The following is a 25,892-nucleotide window of genomic DNA, read 5'->3' as shown; positions in this document are numbered from 1 at the left end:
GGCCCATGGCAGATCTTAAGTTCCTTACTTATAACATAAAGGGTCTGAACTCTCCATACAAAAGACACGCTTTATTGCGTGAACTGTGGCTGATGAATCCACACGTGGTTTTTTTGCAAGAAACTCATTTATTAAAGAAACATGAAGGACTTCTGTCATCTAAACAATACCCCCATGTGGTGTGTGCCTCAGATGAGGCAGGTGCAAAGAAAAGGGGGGTGGCCATATTAGCTCATAAAGATGTCCAGATGCAAATTTTACACTCGAGAAGGGATTGGGGGGGGGGGGGGGGGCAGATTTCTTTTTCTGTATGTATTGTTGGAGCAGGAGGAATATACACTAATCAGTGTTTATGCTCCAAATGAAGGGGTTTTTTAAAAATCTTCTGAGAGAGTTGCAAGGCTTTGCGAGAGGTAAGGTGATGGTTGCAGGGGACTTGAATGCCACTATAAAACCGGGCCTTGACAGATCTGCTCCCCCTGCCCCAGTGGATTGTAGGAACTCTCGAGGCTTGAAATATTTTGTAGAAGAAATGGGATTGTACGATGTGTGGAGATTGGGACATCCTAGAGGGCGCGACTATACCTACTACTCCCCTGTGCACTTGTCTTATTCCAGATTGGATTATATATTCCTTGATAGGACAATGTCTGATGGGGGAGGAGAATCGGGTATAGCTTCCATCACTATTTCAGATCATGCCCCGGCCTGGGTGGTGCTCCCCTCCTTGCGAGAGGAGGTGAGAGAAAAAAGATGGACATTTAATAATAGTTTGCTCCAAGACCCGGAAATTGTGGCTGGATTTATCCCAGTTATGAAAGAATATTTTGCTATCAATATGGACTTGGGATCGTCTCTGGGAATAGTGTGGGATGCCTTTAAAGCGGTATCACGAGGATATTTCCTTAAGTGTGCAGGTCAGAAGGCCCGGGCCCATAAAGCACGATTGATTCAATGTATGAAAAGGGTTGGGGCTTTGGAGGCCAGATACCGGGTCACGGGGGCGGTTCTGACTATTGAAAGCTACAAGCTGTGAGGTTAGAGATTGCCTCATTGCATGAGGACAGTTTGCAGTTTGTCTGTGCAAGGGTAAAACAAATTTTCTATGAGGGTACCAACAAGCCAGGTAGACTACTAAATTGAGAAAGCTACGGTCAGACCGGCAAATCCTGAAAATTAAGGATAAGGGAGGTGCAGTGCATAGATCTGCGCAGATCAGGAAGTGTTTTGCCCAATACTATGAGACTTTATATAAGGAGGATGCTGCTGTACAGACCGAGAAAATAGATGATTACTTGGCAGACAGGGGATTGCCGACCTTGTCTGATCCTCAGAGACGGGAACTTGAAGAACCGGTGGGGGTGGATGAGATTAAGCGCGTTATAAAAGAGCTCCCGAGGGGGAAGGTGCCGGGACTAGATGGCTTCACGAATGAGTTTTTTTTAAGGCATATGCGGGGGTCTTGGCACCTTATTTGGCGATGATTCTTAATTCAGTGAGAGAGGGAGCGCCCCTCCCTAAGACAATGTTGGAGGCTTGGGTGGCAGTGATACCAAAACCAGGCAAAGATAGAACCGAGTGTGCCTCATATCAACCAATTTCGATACTTACCTCTGACGTGAAAATACTGGCAAAGGTACTGGCAAACCGATTGGGGAGGGCACTCCCTAGCTTAATTCACCCGGACCAGGTGGGCTTCGTAGCCAAATGCCAAGCGATGGATAATATAAGGAGAACAGTGGACCTAGTCTACGCAGCTCAGACAAAAGCCAGACCAGTGATACTGCTTGGACTGGACGCGGAAAAAGTGTTTGACCGGGTCCACTGGGGATATCTGGATAAGGTCATGCTTAGAGCGGGGATTGGCCAGCAATATCGAGCCTGGATTCAGGCATTATATTCATCGCCGAGGGCCTGTGTCCGGGTGAATGGAGGGAACTCTGAGGTATTTCCAATGGGCCTAGGAACAAGGCAGGGATGCCCGTTGTCCCCTTTATTATTTGCCCTGGCGATGGAGCCTCTGGCAGAGGCGATTCGAGGTAATGATGATATTGCAGGAATCAGGGTGGGCGCACATGAATATAAAATTGCCTTATTTGCAGACGACGTTCTCCTGTCCCTCACGAACCCGCTGATCTCTCTCCCTAACCTAATGAGAGTGATAGAAGAGTATGCGAGGGTATCGGGTTATAAATTGAACGCCAGCAAATCAATGGGCTTGGCGATTGCAACCCCTCCGTGTTTGATGGATACATTGAGATCGTCCTTTGCTTTTAAGTGGGACGATAGTTCACTGTGTTACCTTGGGGTGAGGATCCCTGGCAAGTTATCTGCTCTACTTGATGCCAACTACCCGATCCTTAAGAGGGAAGTGCAGAGGGATCTAGACAGATGGAGATCTATGGGTCTTCTCATGGCGCGGGAGGATAGCTGCGATCAAAATGAATATCCTGCTTTGGCTCTTGTACTTGTTTCAAGTACTCCCCCTGAGATTATCTAGAAATTTCCTGTCCGGTCTGCAAGATAGCATGATTAGGTTTGTATGGAATCAAAAGAGACCTAGGCTGCCTCGAGCCGTGTTATATAAGAGCAGACGAGAGAGGGAGGGTTGGGGGTGCCCAACTTCTTCTGGTATTACTGTGCAGCACAATCTAGGGCAGCGGTAGACTGGTTCAGAAGAGAGGACCATAAGCTGTGGTAGACATTGAACAAGCCCTGGTGGGATCCCAGAAGTTGGGACATCTAATGTGGATTGCTGGTAAACAGAGGTAGGGTGGAAAAGTTCCCACCAACTGTACAGGCCACCTTCTATTACTGGGATCTTATGTTTCCGCAAAGGCAACCACTGGTGTCCGGTCTGGCCCCGATAGTGGACAATCCCCTGTTTCACCCTGGTATAGGAAATAACATTTTTTGCAGATGGGTGGAGGCGGGATTGGACCTTTTGGGACAGTTGCATGTGGGAGAGATCATAGTGCCCTTCGAGACTTTGGAGACCGATTTTGGGTTTGCACAGGGGGATCGGTACGCCTATCTGCAATTACAACATTTCTTGAAAGGGCAGACATACATGGGTTGTTTGAAAAGGGATATTCACCCTCTAGAGGAGGTGTGCGTAGACTCAAAGGGTACGAGACGACTCATATCTTATTTGTATGCCTACCTAGTGAAGGGTTCAAAAACGTCCTTATTACATAGGAAACGGTGGGAACAGGAGCTACCGTTTACCTTGCCGGAGACGGGATGGCTGACCTTGGAGAAGGGTTTACTGAGAACCTCCCGCTCAGTGGCTATGCAGGAGAGTGCTCTAAAGGTATGGAAAGCAAAAGTGAGGATGTTATAATGCCCTTGTATCAGTCCATGGTGCGACCGCACCTTGAATATTGTGTTCAATTCTGGTCGCCGCATCTCAAAAAATATATAGTGGAATTAGAAAAGGTACAGAGAAGGGCGACGAAAATGATAAAGGGGATGGGACGACTTCCCTATGAGGAAAGGCTGAAGCGTCTAGGGCTCTTCAGCTTGGAGAAGGGACGGCTGAGGGGAGATATGATAAGGTCTATAAAATAATGAGTGGAGTGGAACAGGTAGACGTGAATCATTTGTTTACTCTTTCCAAAACTAGGACTAGGGGGCATGCGATGAAGCTAAAAAGTAGTAAATTTAATACGAATCGGAGAAAATTTTTCTTCACTCAACGTGTAATTAAATTCTGGAATTCATTGCCACAGAACGTGGTAAAGGCGGTTAGCTTAGCGGGGTTTTAAAAGGGTCTGGACAGCTTCCTAAAGGAAAAGTCCATAGACCATTATTAAATGGACTTGGGAAAATCCACTGTTTATTTCTGGGATAAGCATAGTAACATATAGTAACATAGTAACATAGTAGATGACGGCAGAAAAAGACCTGCATGATCCATCCAGTCTGCCCAACAAGATAAACTGTACCTGCCTTTTTCAGGGCACAGACCGTACAAGTCTGCCCAGCAGTATTTCCCGCCTCCCAACCACCAGTCCCGCCTCCCATCACTGGCTCTGGCACAGACCGTATAAGTCTGCCCTCCACTATCCTCGCCTCCCAACCAACAACCTCTCTTCCCCCACCTGCTCCGCCACCCAATTTCGGCTAAGCTTCTGAGGATCCATTCCTACTGCATAGGATTCCTTTATGCATATCCCACGCATGTTTGAATTCCGTTACCGTTTTCATCTCCACCACCTCCCGCGGGAGGGCATTCCAAGCATCCACCACCCTCTCCGTGAAAAAATACTTCCTGACATCTTTTTTGAGTCTGCTCCCCTTCAATCTCATTTCATGTCCTCTCGTTCTACTGCCTTCCCATCTCCGGAAAAGATTTTTTTGCGGATTAATACCTTTCAAGTATTTGAACGTCTGTATCATATCACCCCTGTTTCTCCTTTCCTCCAGGGTATACATGTTCAGGTCAGCAAGTCTCTGCTCATACGTCTTGGAACGCAAATCCCATACCATTCTCGTAGCTTTTCTTTGCACCGCTTCCATTTTTTTTTTTAACATCCTTCGCAAGGTACGGCCTCCAAAACTGAACACAATACTCCAGGTGGGGCCTCACCAACGACTTGTACAGAGGCATCAACACTTCCTTTCTTCTGCTGATCACAACTCTTTCTCTATACAGCCTAGCAACCTTCTCGCTACGGCCACCGCCTTGTCACACTGTTTCGTCGCCTTCAGATCCTCGGACACTATCACCCCAAGATCCCTCTCCCCCTCAGTACCTATCAGACTCTCACCGCCTAACACATAAGTATCTCGTGGGTTTCTACTCCCTAAATGCATCACTTTGCATTTCTTCGCATTGAAGTTTAATTGCCAAACCTTAGACCAGTGGTGGCGAACCTATGGCACGCGTGCCAGAGAGGGCACGCAGAGCCCTCTCCCTTGGCACGCGCGCCTGTCGCTGGTCCGCCCACGCTCCCTCCCTCCGAATAGTTCGCCGCCTCCCGCCCTCTCCCTCTCCAACCCAACAAGTATCAGGCCGCCCGCCCGTCCTCCCTCCCTCCCAGCACCAGGAACCCCCCTCCTCCTGTGAAATTTTAAAAGCCTACCGTTCCTTGGGGTTAAAGCAGCGTGCAGCGCCAGCAGCGAAGAAGCGCGTGTTCTTCGCTCGGCGCGCCTTCGGCCTTCCCTTCGGTTTCTCAAGCTCTGGTCCCGCCCCCTCATATGTGGTAACCCCGCCCATAATGAGTACCGGCACTTTGCGATAAATAATTCTATTTTGGGTTGCTGTTTGGGCCTGGTGCTGGGAGGGAGGCCAGCAGGCCTGGTGCTGGGTGGCCTGATGTTGGGTGCTGGGTGGGAGGGAGGGATGGTGGTGTGAGGGAGGGAGGGCGGCTGCCTGCCTAGTGCTGGGAGGGAGGGCGGCAGGCCTGGTGCTGGGTGGTGCTGGGTGGGAGGGAGGCCTGCTACTGGGTGCTTCTGCTGGGTGGGTGGGAGGCAGGGAGGGAGGGTGCCTGCCTGCCTGGTGCTGGGAGGATGCCTGCCTGGTGCTGGGAGGGAGGGAAGGAGGGAGGCTGCCTGCCTGGTGCTGGGAGGGAGGGAGGGAGGGTGCCTGCCTGCCTGCTGGGTGCTGGGAGGGAGGGCGGCTGGACATGGATGGAGGGCAAGAAATGAAGAAGAAAGGAGGAAAGTAAAGAAATAAATGGAAAGGAAGACCTGGAAACGGAGTTAAGAGAACAGATAGCAGCAGAATCAGAGACTGGACCAATATGGATAGAAAAACAAAATCACCAGACAACAAAGGTAGGAAAAAATCATTTTATTTTCATTTTAGTGTTTAGAATATGTCCAATTTGAGAATTTACATCTGCTGTCTTATTTTGCACTGGGTATACTGGAGCTGTAACAGCTTACAGAAATGATTTATAATGAAAAAAAATCATGTTATTTTTTCCTTCTATACTAGTATAATATTTTCAGTGATGTCTGTTTATATGCGCCATGGGTGGTGTAGGGGGTGTGGCTATCATAGGGGTGGAGTCATATGTGGTAACCCCGCCCATAATGAGTACCGGCACTTTGCGATAAATAATTCTATTTTGGGTTGCTGTTTGGGCACTCGGTCTCTGAAAGGTTCGCCATCACTGCCTTAGACCATTCTTCTAGCTTCCTCAGATCCCTTTTCATGCTTTCCACTCCCTCCCGGGTGTCCACTCTGTTGCAAATCTTAGTATCATCCGCAAATAGGCAAACTTTACCATCTAACCCTTCGGCAATGTCACTCACAAATATATTGAACAGAATCGGCCCCAGCACCGATCCCTGAGGCACTCCACTACTCACCTTTCCCTCCTCCGAGCGAACTCCATTTACCACCACCCTCTGTCGTCTGTCCGTCAACCAGTTCCTAATCCAGTTCACCATTTCGGGACCTATCTTCAGCCCATCTAGTTTATTTAAGAGCCTCCTGTGGGGAACCGTGTCAAAAGCTTTGCTAAAATCTAAGTAGATTACGTCTATAGCACATCGATGATTCAATTCTCCAGTTACCCAATCAAAGAATTCAATGAGATTCGTTTGGCACGATTTCCCTCTGGTAAAACCATGTTGTCTCAGATCTTGCAACTTATTGGCTTCCAGGAAATTCACTATCCTTTCCTTCAGCATGGCTTCCATTACTTTTCCAATAACCGAAGTGAGGCTTACCGGCCTGTAGTTTCCAGCTTCTTCCCTATCACCACTTTTGTGAAGAGGGACCACCTCCGCCGTTCTCCAGTCCCTCGGAACCTCTCCCGTCTCCAAGGATTTATTCAACAAATCTTTAAGAGGACCCGCCAGAACCTCTCTGAGCTCCCTCAATATTCTGGGGTGGATCCCGTCCGGTCCCATGGCTTTGTCCACCTTTAGCTTTCCCAAGTTGTTGATACACACTCTCTTCCGTGAACGGTGCTATATCCATTCCATTCTCAGGTGTACTTTTGCCAGTCCCTCGCGGTCCTTCTCCAGGATTTTCTTCAGTGAAAACAGAACAAAAGTATCTATTTAGCAAATTGGCTTTTTCTTCATCATTATCTACATAGCGGTTCGCTGTATCTTTTAGTCTCACAATTCCCTTTTTAGTCATTCTTCTTTCACTAATATACCTGAAGAAAATTTTGTCGTCCCTCCTTACATTTCTAGCCATTTGTTCTTCCGCTTGCGCCTTCGCCAGACGTACCTCTCTCTTGGCTTCTTTCAGTTTCATCCGGTATTCCTCCCCGTGTTCCTCTTCTTGAGATTTTCTATATTTCTGGAACGCCAACTCTTTAGCCTTTATTTTCTCAGCAACTTGCTTGGAGAACCATATTGGTTTCCTTTTTCTCTTGTTTTTATTTACTCTCCTTACATAAAGGTCTGTGGCCCTATTTATTACTTCTTTCAGCCTGGACCACTGCCCTTCCACTTCATGTACGTCCTCCCAGCCCATCATCTCCTTCCTCAGGTATTCCCCCATTTTACTAAAGTCAACACACTTGAAATCCAGGACTTTGAGTTTAGAGTGGCTGCCCTCCACTTCAGCCGTCATATCAAACCAAACCGTTTGATGGTCACTGCTTCCCAGGTGTGCACCCACTCGGACATTTGACACACTATCCCCATTTGTGAGCACCAGATCCAGCATCGCTCCCTCCCTCGTGGGTTCCGTTACCATCTGTCTGAGCAGAGCACTTTGGAAAGCATCCACGATCTCTCTACTTCTTTCCGATTTGGCAGATGGAACCTTCCAATCCACATCCGGCAGATTGAAATCTCCCATCAACAGAACCTCTTTTTTCTTTCCTAATTTTTGAATATCTGCGATCAGATCTTTATCTAGTTCCTCTAATTGTGTCGGGGGTCTGCAGACAACACCCACGTGGACAGAGGTTCTATCATCTTTTTTTAAGGTGATCCATATCGCTTCTTCCTTTCCCCAGGTCCCTGTCATTTCAGTCGCCGTGATATCATTCCTCACATACAGAGCTACTCCTCCACCTTTGCGACCCTCTCTATCCTTCCTAAATAGATTATAGCCTGGTATGCTTGCATCCCATTCGTGGGAACCGTTGAGCCACGTCTCTGTGATTGCAACAACATCTAAGTCTGCTTCCAACATCAGGGCTTGAAGGTCATGAACTTTATTGCTTAGACTATGAGCATTTGTGGCATCATAAAATGTATTTTCTGGGATCTTGCCAGGTACTCTGCTGCGCGACTCATTTTCCGCCAGAGTCGCTATGCTCACATTAGCCCTCTCCTCAAGTCACTTCACTGGCTCCCTATCTGTTTCTGCATTCAATTCAAACTTCTCTTACTGACTTATAAGTGCATTGACTCTGCCGCTCCCCAGTACCTCTCCACTCTTGTCTCTCCCTATGCCCCCCCTCGGGTACTCCGTTCAGTGGATAAATCTCTCGTCTGTCCTCTTCTTCTCTACTGCTAATTCCAGACTCCGTTCCTTTTATCTCGCTGCACCTCACGCCTGGAATAGACTTCCCGAGCTTGTACGTCTAGCTCCGTCTTTGGCCGTTTTCAAATCCAAGCTAAAAGCCCACCTCTTTAATGCTGCTTTTCACTCCTAACCACTACTCACTTGCCTTTACCCTTTTATCTCCACCTCTTTTTCCCTTACCTCTTAGTTGTTCTGTTTGTCTGTCCTATTTAGATTGTGAGCTCTTTGAGCAGGGACTGTCTTTTCATGTATGGTGTACAGCGCTGCGTATGCCTTGTAGCGCTATAGAAGTGATAAGTAGTAGTAGTAGTATTCTTTGACCTGGATTGGCCACTGCTGGAAACAGGATACTGGGCTTGATGGACCTTTGGTCTGTCCCAGTGTGGCAATACTTATGTACCACTTTTATGGCTCAATGGTGAGGGCAGAATCCAGGTATACCCCTAAAATATTTACAACAAATTCAAGTGGATTAATCAAAGGCTTGGTGTCCAACTTTTGATGCAAACAAAGGGGCTCTTTTACAGAGCAGCGGTAAGCCCAATGTGGGCTTAGCGCTTGCTATTCCAGGACTACCACTGTCCCAACGTGGCTGCCAGCGGTAGTTCTGGGTCGAGCGTGTGCCACTTCCAGGGGAGTGGGTGGGGGAACCTGGAAATGGTAGCACATTGGTAACCCAGCAGTAATCTAGCTTTGCCACACGCTGCCCGATTATGGTAAGGGCTCCCTGCCGCATGGCCATTTTGTTTTTCGGGCTTTTTATGTGCTGCAGGAAAAACAGCCCCCGCCGCTACCGCAGGCCCTTTTTCCCTCAGCTTGGTAAAAGAACCCCAAAGTAATTTGGTTTTATGCGGATTTGTTTTCAGTTTATGCAAGATATCCAATTCATTTAACAATTCAAGACCATTATTTACAAATCAACGGGCTGAATCTAAGATGTCTTTAACAGGAAAAATAAGTTAAAATATCATCAGCATTTAATGGTAACACTTAATAGCAATTTTATGTTTGAAGATAAAATTCTAGCAATCACACTATCAGGATCTTTAACGCTGAATTCTCAAATTAGTTTATTAGTGAAAAAAATCTCTTATTACTAAAGAAACTAAGAATAATCCTAATCTTTTAAATACTTCTGCTTTTCGCTTGGTAGCTCAAAGTCTGCTATTGCCTTTGTTGGACTATAGTAATATTATTTATGCAAGTTGTGGTATTTTTTTGTCATTGTATTTCAGTTATTATTGTATTAGCTCTGTTATTCACCAGACATTGCTTGTCTTCTATTTAAATCCATACTAGTAATTGAAGAATATAAGAATATGTGTAAAGTTAATACCTAGATCATATAATCCTTGGCCAAAGGAATTCAAATACACATTAAACAGGAATGGGGATAAAGGGAAACACACAGAACGCTGCAAGGTGATTGCACAGAGGAAGAGAAGACAGTACCCTTTTTGACCATGTATGATCTATTACATATGAATTCTCAAGTAGAGTCAAGAGTTTCAAAAACATTTTGCAATTAGTTTTAACCATAGACAATCATGATTCAAAATGCCAAAAGGGGCAGATAAAGGATACGACAAAGGATTGGGGCAATGTAGGAGTCTATAAATCCTTAACATCCAAGAAAGTTCTAACTGAATGTATGTCTTAGGGCTTCTTTTACAAAGCTGCACTACTGATTCTCGGTGCGGCAAATGAGAGGAAGGCCATTCAATTCCTATGGGGTTCCTCTCATTTGCCGTGTGGGAATCGCTAGCATGGCTTTAGCTCTTAGTGTCTAGAAACTAGTCACTGGGACAGCTTATATCTGATTCTCAAAGATAAAGTTTGGAATCAGAGTTAGACCCCAAAATAACCACAGAATTTCTGAAGAGAGATTGACTGCCTTAACAGAACTGGATACAAGGCTTAATCTCCCAATAATATACACTACCTGAAACAACAGATGTAAGCTGAATCCTCCTATCAAACAAAGCCACTGGGAAACTAAAACAAGACAAAAATTAAACGGAGAAAGATCAAGATTTAAGAGATCTACGTAAGAACATAGTTGGAGAACAAGGACAGTGCCAGGCAGACATTTATGGTCTTGTGCCCTGAAAATGACAAGGACAAACCAAGATCAAATATACATAGGTAGTATCACCTGACGTTTGGCAATTAAAATTCAATGCGAAGAAATGCAAAGTGATGCACTTAGGGAGTAGAAATCCAAGGGAGGCGTATGTGTTAGGTGGGGAGAGCCTGATAGTCACGGACGGGGAGAGGGATCTTGGGGTGATAGTATCTGAGGACCTAAAGGCTATGAAACAGTGCGACAAGGCGGTGGCCGTAGCGAGAAGGTTGCTAGGCTGTATAGAGAGAGGTGTGACCAGCAGAAAAAAGGAGGTTTTAATGCCCCTGTATAAGACGTTGGTGAGGCCCCACCTGGAGTATTGTGTTCAGTTTTGGAGGCTGTACCTTGCGAAGGATGTTAAAAAAATGGAAGCGGTACAAAGAAAAGCTACGAGGATGGTATGGGAGTTGCGTTCCAAGACGTATGAAGAGAGACTTGCTGACCTGAACATGTATACTCTGGAGGAAAGGAGGAACAGGGGTGATATGATACAGACGTTCAAATATTTGAAAGGTATTAATCCGCAAACGAATCTTTTCCGGAGAGGGGAAGGCGGTAGAACGAGAGGACATGAAATGAGATTGAAGGGGGGCAGACTCAGGAAAGATGTCAGGAAGTATTTCTTCACGGAGAGGGTGGTGAACGCTTGGAATGCCCTCCCGCGGGAGGTGGTGGAGATGAAAACGGTAATGGAATTCAAGCATGCGTGGGACAGGCATAAAGGAATCCTGTGCAGAAGGAATGGATCCACAGAAGCTTAGCTGAAATTGGGTGGCGGGGGGAAGAGGGGTTGGTGGTTGAGAGGCTAGGATGGGGGAGGGCAGACTTATACGGGGTCTGTGCCGGAGCCGGTGATGGGAGGCGGGACTGGTGGTTGGGAGGCGGGAAATACTGCTGCACAGACTTATATGGTCTGTGCCCTGAAAAAGACAGGTACAAATCAAGGTAAGGTATACACATGAGTTTATCGTGGGCAGACTAGATGGACCGTGCAGGTCTTTTTCTGCCGTCATCTACTATGTTACTATGTTACTATCACATCATACCTTATGCTATGAGTTTATCTTGTTGGGCAGACTGGATGGACCGTACATATTTTTATCTGCCATCATCTACTATGTTACTATGGGGTTCATTTTCAAAGAACTTAAGATTTACAAGGTTCTATAGGTTACTATGGAACATACTTTCAAAAGAGAAAAACGTCCAAAAAGTTGCATAAATCTGTATTTGGATGTTTTTCTGACAAAAACGTCCAAATTGGTATTTTCAAAACCAAGGGGCGTGTTAAGGGCAGGATCTGGGCGTTCCTAACACTCAGACGTTTTTCAGCCATAATGGAACAAAACAAAACCATCCAGGACTAAAACTAAGGCGTTTTGAGCTAGACCTTTTTTTATAATGAATAAGACAAAACAAGGTGCCCTAAATGACCAGATGACCACTGGAGGGAATCAGGGACGACTTCCACCTAACTCCCTAAGTGGTCACTGACCTCCCCCCCCCCCCCCAAAAAAAAAAGAAAAACCTGTGAACAAAAACATTACTGCCAGCCTCTACGTCAGCCTCAGATGTTATACTCAGGTTCATTAGAACATTGCGGGTGTAGTGCACTGCAGACAGGTGGACCCAGGCCCATACCTCCCCCCTACTAGTTACACTTGTGGAGGAAACTGTGAGCCCTCCAGAATTCACCACAAACTCACATATAGGTGCCCCCTCACCCATAAGGGCAATGGTAATGGTGTACAGTTGTGAGTAGTGAGGTTTTTTTTTTAGGGGGGGGGGGGGGGGGTTGAGCAGACAAGATAAGGGAGCAGTGATGAGATGTGTACCTGGGAGCATTTTATGAAGTCCACTGCAGTGCCCCCTAGGGTGCCCTACTGCTTTCCTAGATTGCGCAGTAGCAGAGGAGGAAGTGAACTGTTGCACACTGGGTCATTTCCTCCTCCTCTGCTAACTTAGAGATCCACACAGTTCACCCAATGTATAGCAGTGGTATTTCCTCTTCCACTGCCATGCAATCTAAATGAAATTACTCAGCGATGTGGACTACAGGATCACCTTCAGATAAATGCCATCTTATTAGCAGCTCCAAAGAAACATTTTTTTGGTGATTTGCAAAGTGGTATTTTTTATTTAATTAGGAACCTTATATTTTCTAGCACTAGAGTGTATAGCAATTCTTTGCAAAATGTACAGGTTTTTGGTTTTTTTTGAACAGTTGGCTTTTCTCCATAATTTTTGATATGGAGTTTTTTTCCCCTCTCTGTTCTTTTTTTCTCCCCGAGAGGAAACCAATGATAGTAATGTGGACTCCTTAGAAGGATTTTTGTCTGCACTGAATGACAATCCTGCAGTTTTGAGGTTTTCATTTTTCATGTGGAAGAATAAATGATAGCTGTCTATCTTAGAGTTTGGGATATGGCAGACTTTTTGTTTTTGGCTGGATTCATAAATTGTTTGCTCTCTCCTCATTCTGTAGCCTGATAATCAGCCACAATGGTCAACATTTTCTTTTTTAACTCACTGATCACGATGGTCAAATAAAATCCAAATATTCTACAGTACTATCTAAACTATTTTGTTGCCATTGCTACTAGATTTTATTTTAAAATGGCTTGAAAGAAAACAGCCTTTATCACTGGATATTTCACTTTGTTTTCAAACAAATACAGTCAAGTTCAAATTTTTATCATTGATATAAGAAGGAATTCTTTAAATCACCCGACTCACCTTTGTTTTTGTTCCGCAGCGCTGACTTCAAGAGAGCTGCCTTCAAAGCTGCCTTAGTGTCATCTGATATGGTACCCTCCTTCTTCGGCACCATCTCTAGCTCCACCTTCACTGCGGTGGGAACATTAGTGACCTCTTCAACTGCTGCAGAAGAAAGGATAGTCTCCACTGGTGAGGTAAGATCAATAGTCTCTGGTAGTGCAGTAGTGACCAGTGATTCCATGCAAAAATCTGTCCCATTCCCAGCTGAGGGCATATCAATGTCTGCACAGGCAGGCGATGGCACTCGAAATGGTTTCAGGGTGCTATCGTTGGTTGCTGCTCGCAGTTGTGGTGCAAAACTGATTTGTCGCCGAATGCCCTCCCGCCGCTGATGGAAATCCCAGACTTCAGCCATGATGGCTGCCTTGATCTCCTCCCGGCTTAGTGTTGGCTGATCAAAGTTGAAGTCAAACGCAGGTACACAGTCTGGTTCGTCATCTGGGTCATGGTATTTTGAAACGAAAGGATGTCGTAAAGCCTCTGGCACCGAGATACGCTCCCGGGAGTCAAAGCGCAGCATGCGGCTTAAAAGTGACAATGCCTTTCGATCCACGTTTGGATACAAGCTCTCCCAGGGCACTGGCTGTCGCCGTGGTAGGCTCTGAATGTAAGCCCTTACCCGATCTGCCCCAATGGCATGGATCACCTTCTCAGAGGGTGTTCCCAAGACTGTCATGATGAGCTGCAGCTGATGGACATAGTTCCTGCCTGGAAAGAGTTGCTTCCGACCTAGCATCTCAGCAAAAATGCAGCCTACTGACCACATGTCAATGGCCCGGGTGTACTCATGGAGAGAGAGCATCAACTCAGGAGCGCGGTACCAGCGGGTGGCCACATACTCGGTCATGAAATACTTGTACTCCTCAGGCTTGGAACAGAGTCCCCGGGCCATGCCAAAATCCCCAATCTTCAATTCACAGTTCTCATTGATAAGCAGGTTGCTGGGCTTTAGGTCCCGGTGGAGGACGTTGGCAGAGTGGATATACTTTAGTCCACGGAGAAGTTGGTACAGGAAATAGCGAACATGTTCCAGGGTGAGAAGCTGGGATGAGTGGATGATTTGGTGGAGATCGCTCTCCATAAGGTCCAACACCACATACCTAGGGGAAAGAAATGTCAGGTACTGAGAAACTTAAAGACCATTATCACTATCCTTTCTAATGTAATACAGAAACTCAGAGAGAAAGAACTTATGATTAAGGCTTGTGATATCCAACAATAACTAGGGATAAAATCTACCATAGGGCTTGGAAAGTTCTCTGCTGATATAGTGACATATTTGAATAACATTTCCACATACTAAATATGCATAAAACTAAATACTGCACTGCAGCATTTTATATTATTTTAATTTCTAAATAAAATAATTTTTCAATTTATGCTGTGTATGACTGGTTACTTATTTTTTTGTTTCTCTCATTTCTCTATAAAAAAAAAAATTTTCCTTTTTCTTTTTGTTCTCTTTGCTCTCTTCATAATCTCTTACTGTAGCGAGTTGCACAGGGACAGAAATCTAACCCGTCCCCACCAAAATCTAAGCTATCCCCACCCATCCTCACATGAATCTAACCTGTCCCCGCCCATCCCTACCACAAGTAATCTCTCCATCCCTACCCCTGGCCCATACAGCCCCGCCACATCGTACCCTGCCGCACAGTCACCTTGATCCCCCCCCCCCCCCCAAAAGAAAGTCAGATTCTGTAAGAAGTGAAAGTAATATAAAATGAATTTTATTCCGTACTCTGTTAAATACAAAATTTTTAAAAAAAGAGGTACAATATCAAAAAGCAAACATCCATGAGCAGGATGACCCCCCTGTCCATATGCTCTATTTCCCCCTTTTCCCTCCTCCCCCCTCCATGCACATCCCTCTTACCAAGTTTTTTTCCAGCCCCCTCCCTCTCTGCACCCATTCCATCCACCCTTTTAACAGCCCCTTCCACCCATCCACAAATCTATCTATCTCCCCTCCTCTACTGAGTCAGGGTGCCCTCCCCAAACGTACTTCAATCCAGCCTGGTGGTCTAGTGGCCTCTTCGGGGCAAAAAAGATCCCCACTCTTTCCTGCCTGCTGATCCACTTGCTGCCATTTCTTTAAAATGGCTGCCAAGACTTCAAGCGGTGGCCATTTTTGAGGTGGTGCCCAGAAGAAGGAGACAGCGCTAGTCCCTTCCTCTATTCTGAGGTATAAGGGGAGGGGGTTGGGGTTGGGAGGGGAACCCCACCGCTAGGCCACCAGGGTTAGCAAGGAGCTGTCGAGGGTCCCATTGGACCACCAGGGTATTTTAGTTCTTTTTTGGGGGGAGGGGGTGCTTTGTGTTCGGGGGGGGGGGGGGGGGGGGGGAGGGGCCTGAAGGTCCACCAGTCCTTGTGGGGGGTGAGGGGTCTGGGGGTCCACCCGACCTCCAGCGCCCCCTGTGTTTAGGGGCCTGAGGTTTGACAGGTCCGGGCTTTTTTTTTTGACAGCCTGGATCTGTCAAACAACTGCAACAGGACTGTGCCGGAACGCATGGCCCGGTACAATCCTCCCACGCTTTTCCCCCCAATGATCAGCCTAAATTTGCATGTTATTAGTCTTGATCTTTGGGAAGTTAATTCCCCGCGCTGTTCTGGCATTTTTATGGCACTGTTTCGGAACAGCGCAGGGTATTGATCATCGGGCCCCTTGTGAGGGAGTGGGTGGTATGTTTTCCTTAAGAACACTCCATCACTGATGCAGAGCCACCTTAAGAATAGGTATGTTAGCCTGTCTGGCCAAAAAGGCAGGGCTCAAGCAGAAAGCAGGAAGGCCCAAGCTCTTTGGCAGAATAGGGAGGCTCAAGCAAGGATCCTCCCAGGGTGTTCTGGCTTGGCTGCAGTATCTGATGGAAGTTCCAGAGAAGAGGAGTGGCCCTAGCTCAGATGCTTGCACCCTGTGTTGTAAGAAGGCTATGATTCCAGGGATTGTGTAAGAGGCAACTCACGACTGCCAAGGTAGGCCAATTATCCCTTGGATGTTGGAACTGTGAAGCCATGCTGTGGGACAGGCTATTGGAATGGTGATTATGCTAGAGAAAGTTATTGAAGTGTGCAGTCATGTCATGGACAGCCTACTGAAACTGGGACTTTGATTGAAAAGACTTTATTAGAAGTATCAAGCCTATGCGGAAACAGGGCTAATTATTTCCCTTATGTATATAAATAACATGATTTGACTTTACCTGCAACCTGTGTGTGTCACATTTTGTGAGGTCCTGCAGCCAGCCACAAACCTTAACAGCCAAAGTTAGTAATAAATTCAACAGCTTTTTCAGATAAAGGAAAAATTTGCTAATTACCTGATAATTTTCTTTCCTTTAGTCCCAAAGGATCAGTCCAGAAAAATGGTTTGTGACCATCCGCCAAGCAGGTGGAGATTGAGAACCCTAATGAGTTGTGCCTCATAAGCTCTTGGGCACTTTAACAACCAAGCTAGTATTCAATAACAAAGCAGTGAAAGAGTGACTTCCAGAGAAAAAAAACTCACAGAAACACACCACATAACACCCAACAATATAAAATGGGAGGAAATACCTTAGTCTGACCACTTCAAACTACTCACTACCCTCAACTGGAAAGAGGCCACCCCTCAAACCACAACCATCCAGACAATCTAGGAATCCCAAGGCAGAATAGACAATGAAACCTTCGGGACCAATATCTATTCCAATTTGTGGCTGCCTCCCAATAATATCATACAATTCCTAACAACCTGTGAGGACAGATGCCACACCGTCCTCAATAACATAGCACCTCTGAAAACGAAGAGAACAACCAGAATCAAGGTAAACCCATGGTACAACAACAACTAAAGGAACACAAAAGAGAATTCAGGAAGCTGGAAAGACTATGGCAGAAAATCAAAACAGAGGATAACAAAACAAAATGGAAATCAGAAATCAGATGATACAAATAGATACCGAGGAAAGCCAAATTCAACTACTACAAACAACTAATCAGATTGCACTTGAGACATTTAAGAGCGTTGTAGTCCTTGTTTCTTCTTAACAGCAAAATGCCGAAAAGAAGAGGAAAGGCAGCAGGTCGGGCTTCTCCAACGCCTACCTCCTTACCTTCTGGTCTAATTGACCGTTTTCAAAGGACGCCAGTGCAAGGAAGAATGATCGGGAGCGGTTCCGTAGGAGACGCCGGCACAGTGGAGGAGTTTTCGGCGTCTCACGGACTTGATGTTACGCTGAGCCCCGAAGTAAGAGCTCCACCTCCGCAACCAGTTTGGACAAGTTTCCCCTCTGAAGCAGCGAGCAGACAGACGCCAAAGAGCGGATCTGATCTGGCTTCGAGAGAAGCCACATTGAACATTCTCAAAGGGATCCAAAGGGACTTTTGATGTTCCTGGAAGGAAGGAAGCTGATGATTTCTGGTGCGGAACAAATAGGAACAGGTAATGGGCAGAAAACAGACTTATTAGATATGCCTTTACCGGTTTTAGAGAAACCCTCTGTGGTGACTCTTTTCCTTGTGGGACCTGGTCTCTCAAATGGTTCAGTCCCAATTTCAACAAACTAAAGTACTAACTCAAAAAGTTAATAATATTGAAAAGAAAGTAGATAAAACGGATATTGAAATTATGTTCTGAAAAGATTGATAAGGCAGAAGAAATGTTATTTTGAAAGATATCATAAATTTCAAGAACAAAATGGAAAATTATGAGAATCATATGCGAAGATACAATTTAAGATTCATAAATTTTCCAAAACTTAAAATGATTAAGCTTTTGGAAATGATACATCATTACTTTAAAGAAGTTTTGGAGATACCAGAAGTAAACCTCCCACCTCTTACTCAAGTTTATTATGTGCCGTCTAAAATACAAGATTAATTACAGCAACAACAGGATTCCTTGAATGTTACAGATCTTCTAGAAACATCTGATACGGAACAAGCAACTGCTGCAACTTTGGTAGCTACAGTTGATTTACTGCCAAACAATGGCTGCTTAAAATGTTCTTTAAACATAAAGATAAAATGTTTTTGGGACTTAAGATATCGTTATTCCCAGATGTTTCAAAAGAAACACAAAGAAAACGTAAACAATTTCTGATACTGAAGCCAGAAGTACTAAGACTAGGAGCCACTTTTTACCTTCATTTGCCTTGTAAATTCATAATATGTTATAATTCTCTTAAATATGTTTTCATAGACCCATCACAATTAACATCATTTGTAACATCTAAAAGACTTGAAGGAGTGAAATAGAATTAACCTTGTTAGAATGCTTCCTAGATGCTAAATTTCCTATTTTTTTTTTATTTCCTTTTATTCTTCCTATAATATGGATGTCTCTCTTTAAAGTGGACTTGAGTATAGACTTATGAGGAATTTTGTATTAATCATGATCTTTAATATATGAGAAAATACTTTCCAATCAAGTGTAACTCCTTGATATAACTGTAAATTGTATAAAAATAAAATAAACACAAACAAACAAACAAACTAATCGGTTCCAACTACAAAAACAAAAAAACTATACAGCGTAATCTACTATCCACAGACTTGACAGACATGTGGAACAAAAAAACCCACCGGAAGCACAAGAAATAGCCAACTATTTCGAAGACAAATAACATCAATGAGAGCCTGCTTCCAAAAAGACGACCCAAACCTGGACCTGTTTCTTGATGAGCTCACCAGAATCGATAAACCATATAATACTGACAGATCATGGACATCATTCTCACCCCCCAAAACAGCTCTAGTTCAGCAATTACTACTTAAAATTACTAAATCCCACTGCTCACATACCCCAGCTAGCTACTAAAAAGAACCTCCCGCCCAATTCCTAGAAAGCATCACCGCCTACTTAGCTGACCTGATGACCGCAGGCACCTTCCCTAAGGAAAAAAGGTAACATCATTCTAACATCTATTCCTAAAAATCCTAAATCAAGCAAAAGCAACATCAAAAATTAGAGACCAGTAGCCTCCATACCCCTCATCGCCAAGCTAGTAGAAAGTATAGTCAACAAACAACTTACCAAATACTTGAACAACTCCTCAATACTCCACGATTCTCACTCAGGCTTCAGATCACGCCACAGCACAGAAACGACACTAACCGCTCTAATCGCCAACTTCAGAAGAGAAATCAGTCAGGGAAGGAACATACTATTACTACAATTCGACATGTCATCAGTCTTCAAAATGGTTGACCACTGCACATTAAAACGAATACTTGACAAGATCGGCATAAGTGAGGCAGTACTCAAATGGTTTGAAAATTTTCTGACCAAAAGATCATACCAAGTCAAAATGAAAAATGAACTATCCACTCCCTCCCCCTGGAAAGCACAATCAGGAGTTCCACAGGGATCCTCCCTCTCCAATCCTATTCAACATCATGATGACCCCATTAGCCAAAAAACTAGCCAATGAAGGACTCAACCCATTCATCTATACTGATAATGTGACCATCTTTATCCCATTCAAAAACATCATCAAAGACATCTCAGAGAATATTTAAAAAAAAAAAAAAAAAAAGACCTACACATACTAGAAAACTGGGCCACTGCATTCAAGTGCAAACTCAACAGAAACAAGACCCAATTCCTGGTAGTAACAGCAGCCCACAAACCAACCACCATACCCAACATAACCATAGATGGAACCACATACCCCCCTTCTCAAACAACCTAAAACTCCAAGGAGTGATCATCGATCAAAAACTGACCTTTGAACCCCAGGTCACAAAGTAACACATTCCACACAATGTGGAAACAAACTAAGGAGAATTAGAAACAACTTCCCCACAAAAGTATTCCATCTTATTGTACAATCCACAGCTCTCATACACTTAGTCTACTGCAACGCAATCTATTCAGGTTCAAAGAGCATGTCACAAAGAGACTCCAAACGGCTCAAAATGCAGCAGCCAGAATTATCTTAAGAAACCCACGATATGAAACAGCCAGCCCTCTATGAACAGCACTCCACTGGCTCCCAATCAAAGCCCGAATAACTTTCAAACTCTGCACCATGGTCTGGCTCATAGTCCACTATGAGGCGCCTGCATATCTCTCAGACATGATCATCCTACCTCTTAAAAACACACTGAAGGAGGCAAGGAATTCTCTGACCTTTCACTGCCTCAGTTATCACAAGCTTATCTACAAATCTGTTCACTCAGCAAATTTCCCATACCAAAGCACCAAACTATAGAATGCCCTTCCCAAGTCACTAAGATCCATTACACCTTACATTAACTTTTGGAAACACAAGACTTACCTGTTAAAAACGTTCCTACCCACAGACAACAAAAATAAACCATCCTCACCCCTACAACATGTGACCTAATCCGTGTCTCACAAACCAAGTTCAAGACTTCAAGATAACCAAACTATGAAACACAGGAAACTAAGCAACCAAACCTGAACAATAAATCTTCCTTGACATGTTAACAAACCGCCCCATACCTCTTCTCACATCTACCCACCCCCTCCCTCCCTTCCTTACCAATCTCTCGCTTAATTCTCTACTCCCCCATATACTCTCAAAATGTACTTCTCAACCCCCAACAGCTAACAATGTAAGCCATACCAAACCAAACATGTTTGGAAAATGTGGGGGATATATAATACTTGTCCAGTTCAAGCAGAGCATGGGGAAATTCTATAAAATGGCAAAAAAAAAAAAAAAAATCAGTGCCTGAAAACAACACTAAGCACAATTCTATAAAGGTCACTCCAGGATGAGCGCCTTTATAGAATAGTGCTTAGAGTCAATTTCTGCACTAAAAGTTGAGCACCAATATTTACACCAGCTGAAACCGAATGTAAATTTCCCCTGCCCACGTTCCCTTTTGAACTGCATGCTAAGGGATTTAGGTGCTCGGCAATATAGAATAGCATGCAGGATCAGAAACCAAATGTCTATACAAATCCAACAGTTGTGACCCAAGAAGAGTTAGAAAGTGTTTAAAAAAAATTCCAGACCTGGTTAAGCAGGCACATATAATCCAATCAAATTCAAACAGACTTCCATAAATTAGACTCCAATCATACACAAGAAGCCCTTCGTACTTATAGTAACCACAGATCTCAGAAGACCACTTTGAAGAACCCTTCCATTCCTCAAAAAAATTATGCACCCACCTCCTCAATGATCCGTGTTAACTGCTCATACTTAAAAAGTTACATTTATATTTTTATATGTAATATCATTTTCATTATAGCTCAAGGCATCCCACTCTTCATGTGGTATTACACAGTATTAAATGCGGATAAAAATACTCATAAAACTATTCATCTCAAGTTGGCTGGGGACCAGCTCCAATGTGTTTCGTCACCAGGCTGTTTCTAGGAAATGTCCCTTACAAATAATCAAACCAAATAATACTGGTTGATGGATATGCATAAACATCTATTACTAAACCCAGACTTATCAAACATACCTCCCAGTTGCCAAACCCGTCTCTTCGACTGAGCAAAATTTAAAAGTCCAAGATGGCAGCGGTTTGGACTCCCCATCTTATAAACAGTAACTGAAGAACCAGTAATATGTGGAATTGGACCAGAGTTTTTCTATGCAGATGCTGTTGGTTGCATTCTTTTACTTTTAACATTGGGCCTCATTTTTTCTTTTAAATGCAGGTAGTGCAGTACATGCTTTGAATCTGTGAATGTATTGTGGAAACCTTTGTTACCCCCTGACAAAGGTTTTTCCGAAACTTGGCCAGATTGGGTCCTGTTTTCATTAAAGCTAACATTTGGATCAACTCTTGCTGTGTTTGTCCTTCCTTCGATCACTGCTGTTTGATTGTCTGTTGAATTGTAGACAGTAACAGTTACCATCCATGCTGTCAATGGAACAGGCAAAACAGTTATACACCAACACCTCCTAAACTGCAGGTATCCAAAACAGTGCGAGCATCATCCATCCCTTAAAAGACAGGTTGCTAGAGGATAGCTGACCTAAATCATATCAAAACAGATCAGTGGTACCAGGAGAGTAAAAGTCCACTGTCAAGTTTCAACATTATGACTTCTCATGGACCTTTGCGGATTCCTCATTCAGAAATGTCTAGTTCCACTGGATCATTGTGGTTGTTGGTGTTATTCTGAAATGTGATTCTCATGTGCGCCAGATAAAATAATCTGTCTTGTGCTCCGATGGCTTTCAACAGGGGTTGCATTTCTAAAAAATTTTTTTGGCGATGCGCTGTAGCCTTCACTAAATCCAGAACAAAAAAACCCCAAACAACCCAGTTTCTGCCCAGCATTCAGGAGCATGAGTTTAGTTCTTGCCACCTGCAGGAATTTGGCATACATGAGGATGGCGTAGAATCTTCATGACAATAGATCAAGGCTGCAATGAACTGGAGAGAGATCAAAATAGTACACGGTGTGCCCGCTCCAGCGGCGGGCTAAAGGATATCTCCAAAATCTTGGGGATAATGTTTGCAAAAGGCCACCATGTGCAAGTCTTCAGATTATTTTGGGAGGTCTAGAAGCCCGACATTGCTTCTTCTGGAGCAGTTAGCTAAATCCTCAATGTCTCTGCAAGGCCTCAACTTGCCAAGATAGCAAGTGATGTCACGGAGTTCCACATCAAGTACTGTTACCCACTCCTCAAATAAGTAAAGTAAGCTGGGTTGTTTAATGCAGATAGCTCATTTTAAAGCTCGGTAATAGCATTCAAATTTGTTTGAAGCATGTCGTGTCTCCACTTACTAGGGCTGTACCGAATATTTGTACTCGATTCGGCCCTGAATACATTATTCGTATTCAGATAAATAGTGATTTAAATTCGAATACAAATAATCCGGGGCTCTACTGTGCTAAATCCTACTGAAAAAACACTTGATCTCTGACTTCATGTTGCTTCATGTTACCCACTCCTCAAATAAGTAAAGTAAGCTGGGTTGTTTAATGCAGATAGCTCATTTTAAAGCTCGGTAATAGCATTCAAATTTGTTTGAAGCATGTCGTGTCTCCACTTACTAGGGCTGTACCGAATATTTGTACTCGATTCGGCCCTGAATACATTATTCGTATTCAGATAAATAGTGATTTAAATTCGAATACAAATAATCCGGGGCTCTACTGTGCTAAATCCTACTGAAAAAACACTTGATCTCTGACTTCATGTTGCTTCTTTTATTATTTATGCTAAAGCTCAATGCCCATTATTCGTATTCAGAAGAATAATATTTTTCATTCTGCCACAAGTACATAAGTACATAAGTAATGCCATACTGGGAAAAGACCAAGGGTCCATCGAGCCCAGCATCCTGTCCACGACAGCAGCCAATCCAGGCCAAGGGCACCTGGCAAGCTTCCCAAAAGTACAAACATTCTATACATGTTATTCCTGGAATTGTGGATTTTTCCCAAGTCCATTTAGTAGCGGTTTATGGACTTGTCCTTTAGGAAACCGTCCAACCCCTTTTTAAACTCTGCTAAGCTAACCGCCTTCACAACTTTCTCCGGCAACAAATTCCAGAGTTTAATTGTACGTTGGGTGAACAAAAATTTTCTCCGATTTGTTTTAAATTTACTACACTGTAGTTTCATCGCATGCCCCCTAGTCCTAGTATTTTTGGAAAGCGTGAACAGACGCTTAACATCCACCTGTTCCATTCCACTCATTATTTTATATACCTCTATCATGTCTCCCCTCAGCCGTCTCTTCTCCAAGTTGAATAGCCCTAGCCTCCTTAATCTTTCTTCATAGGGAAGTCGTCCCATCCCCACTATCATTTTAGTCGCCCTTCGCTGCACCTTTTCCAATTCTACTATATCTTTCTTGAGATGTGGTGACCAGAATTGAACACAATACTCAAGGTGCGGTCGCACCATGGAGCGATACAACTGCATTATAACATCCTCACACCTGTTTTCCATACCTTTCCTAATAATACCCAACATTCTATTCGCTTTCCTAGCCGCAGCAGCACACTGAGCAGAAGGTTTCAGTGTATTATCGACGACGACACCCAGATCCCTTTCTTGGTCCGTAACTCCTAACGTGGAGCCTTGCATGACGTAGCTATAATTTGGGTTCTGTTTTCCCCACATGCATCACCTTGCACTTGCTTACATTAAACGTCATCTGCCATTTAGCCGCCCAGTCTCCCAGTCTCGTAAGGTCCTCTTGTAATTTTTCACAATCCTGTCGCGATTTAACTTTGAATAACTTTGTGTCATCAGCAAATTTAATTACCTCGCTAGTTACTCCCATCTCTAAATCATTTATAAATATATTAAAAAGCAGCGGTCCTAGCACAGACCCCTGAGGAACCCCACTAACTACCCTTCTCCATTGTGAATACTGCCCATTTAACCCCACTCTCTGTTTCCTATCCTTCAACCAGTTTTTAATCCACAATAGGACATTTCCTCCTATCCCATGTGCTCTTCGGTACAGCTCTACCACTTACTGCATCAGGATTTCGTCTGAGCTGTCTTCTCTGGGGTAACCGGTTCCTGTTCGAACATTTCACCATAGTATGCACAGCAAACATCAATTCGCCCTTGGACTGTTTGGAAGCCATTCTCTTCTAATACCAAGATCATCTCTGATGAACAAAGATGATGGTACTGCTGAAACTCGTTGAGATCTAGAAAAGTAAGTTGTAGCAATCCCTTCAAGCAGCCATCTTGCTTGATTCACATGACCTCCCCCCACCCCACACATGCACACCTTACATAGCATGTATTTTTATAGATGGGTTCAGTGAAGTCTGGGTGGGAATACTGTACATTACATATGTATGGCACTTAGGCTTGAGCACTTACACCATCTCTATGGCTGGCACACTTGATTGCACCCAACATATACACACATATCTACTCAGTTACATCAGTATTCTATAAAGGAAAGTAGGTACAAATATTCTAAGTGCTTATATATAAGCACACAGTTAAAAAGTTACCTTCCTTAGGGGTAATTTTAAAATACCTGTAATTTACTTAAAAGAAAGCTTCATCAGAGTTTCAAATCACAAGTATACATGTATTTCCAGTTTGAAAATTACCACAAAAGGATTATAAGAGGCAACTCTATGAACTAGGCGCTAACAGTTATGCATGCATTATGCGTGCAAATGCTTAGAATACTGGCATACACACATATGCATGTAAATGCCAATACTCTGCCTAAGTGCTATTCTGCAAATATTCACTTTCAAATTACACAGCAAGTATGTGCAAGAGGGGTATACAAAAAGGGGTAGAGCATGGCAGGACAGAGGCAGGGCTCCCACGTAACCCACATAATTTACTGAATACTGTAAGTTACGCGCATTTCTGCAACATTTAGAGGGGTCCTTTTACAGGCCGTGCTAAAAAGTGCCAGTGCTGATGTCAGTGCATGTGTTTTCTGCGCATTGCGGCCACTTTTATAATGGTGGTAAAATGGCCACCTGGCCATATTTTTAGTAATGGCCATGTGCTAACTTCCCCATTAATGAGTGGCCATTAGCACAGCAGCCCTTACCACTACCTATTTAGGAGGTGATAAGGGCTGCCCATGCTAATCAGGTAATGTGTGGTGATGTGCCCGCACT

The 25,892-nt window shown here is 44.1% G+C and overlaps 1 protein-coding gene across 2 annotated transcripts in view; it reads right to left on the bottom strand.

The window, feature by feature from the left end:
* The window catches only part of MAPK7 (mitogen-activated protein kinase 7), a 117,298-nt gene that overhangs the window by 58,896 nt on the left and 32,510 nt on the right, over nucleotides 1–25,892 (bottom strand). For both annotated transcript variants that reach the window (XR_003942881.1, XM_030210158.1), the window contains exon 4: nucleotides 13,311–14,452. Coding sequence is in view for 1 of the 2 variants with exons in the window: in XM_030210158.1 (XP_030066018.1) it covers nucleotides 13,311–14,452 (1,142 nt within the window). In the remaining variant the exon portion in view is untranslated. The remainder of the gene's footprint in view (nucleotides 1–13,310; nucleotides 14,453–25,892) is intronic.

This window comes from Microcaecilia unicolor, chromosome 7 (genome assembly GCF_901765095.1).
Source record: "Microcaecilia unicolor chromosome 7, aMicUni1.1, whole genome shotgun sequence".
Taxonomy (NCBI): domain Eukaryota; kingdom Metazoa; phylum Chordata; class Amphibia; order Gymnophiona; family Siphonopidae; genus Microcaecilia; species Microcaecilia unicolor.
Note: the sequence above shows the minus strand (reverse complement) of the source record. Positions and strands in the feature narration are given on the sequence as shown.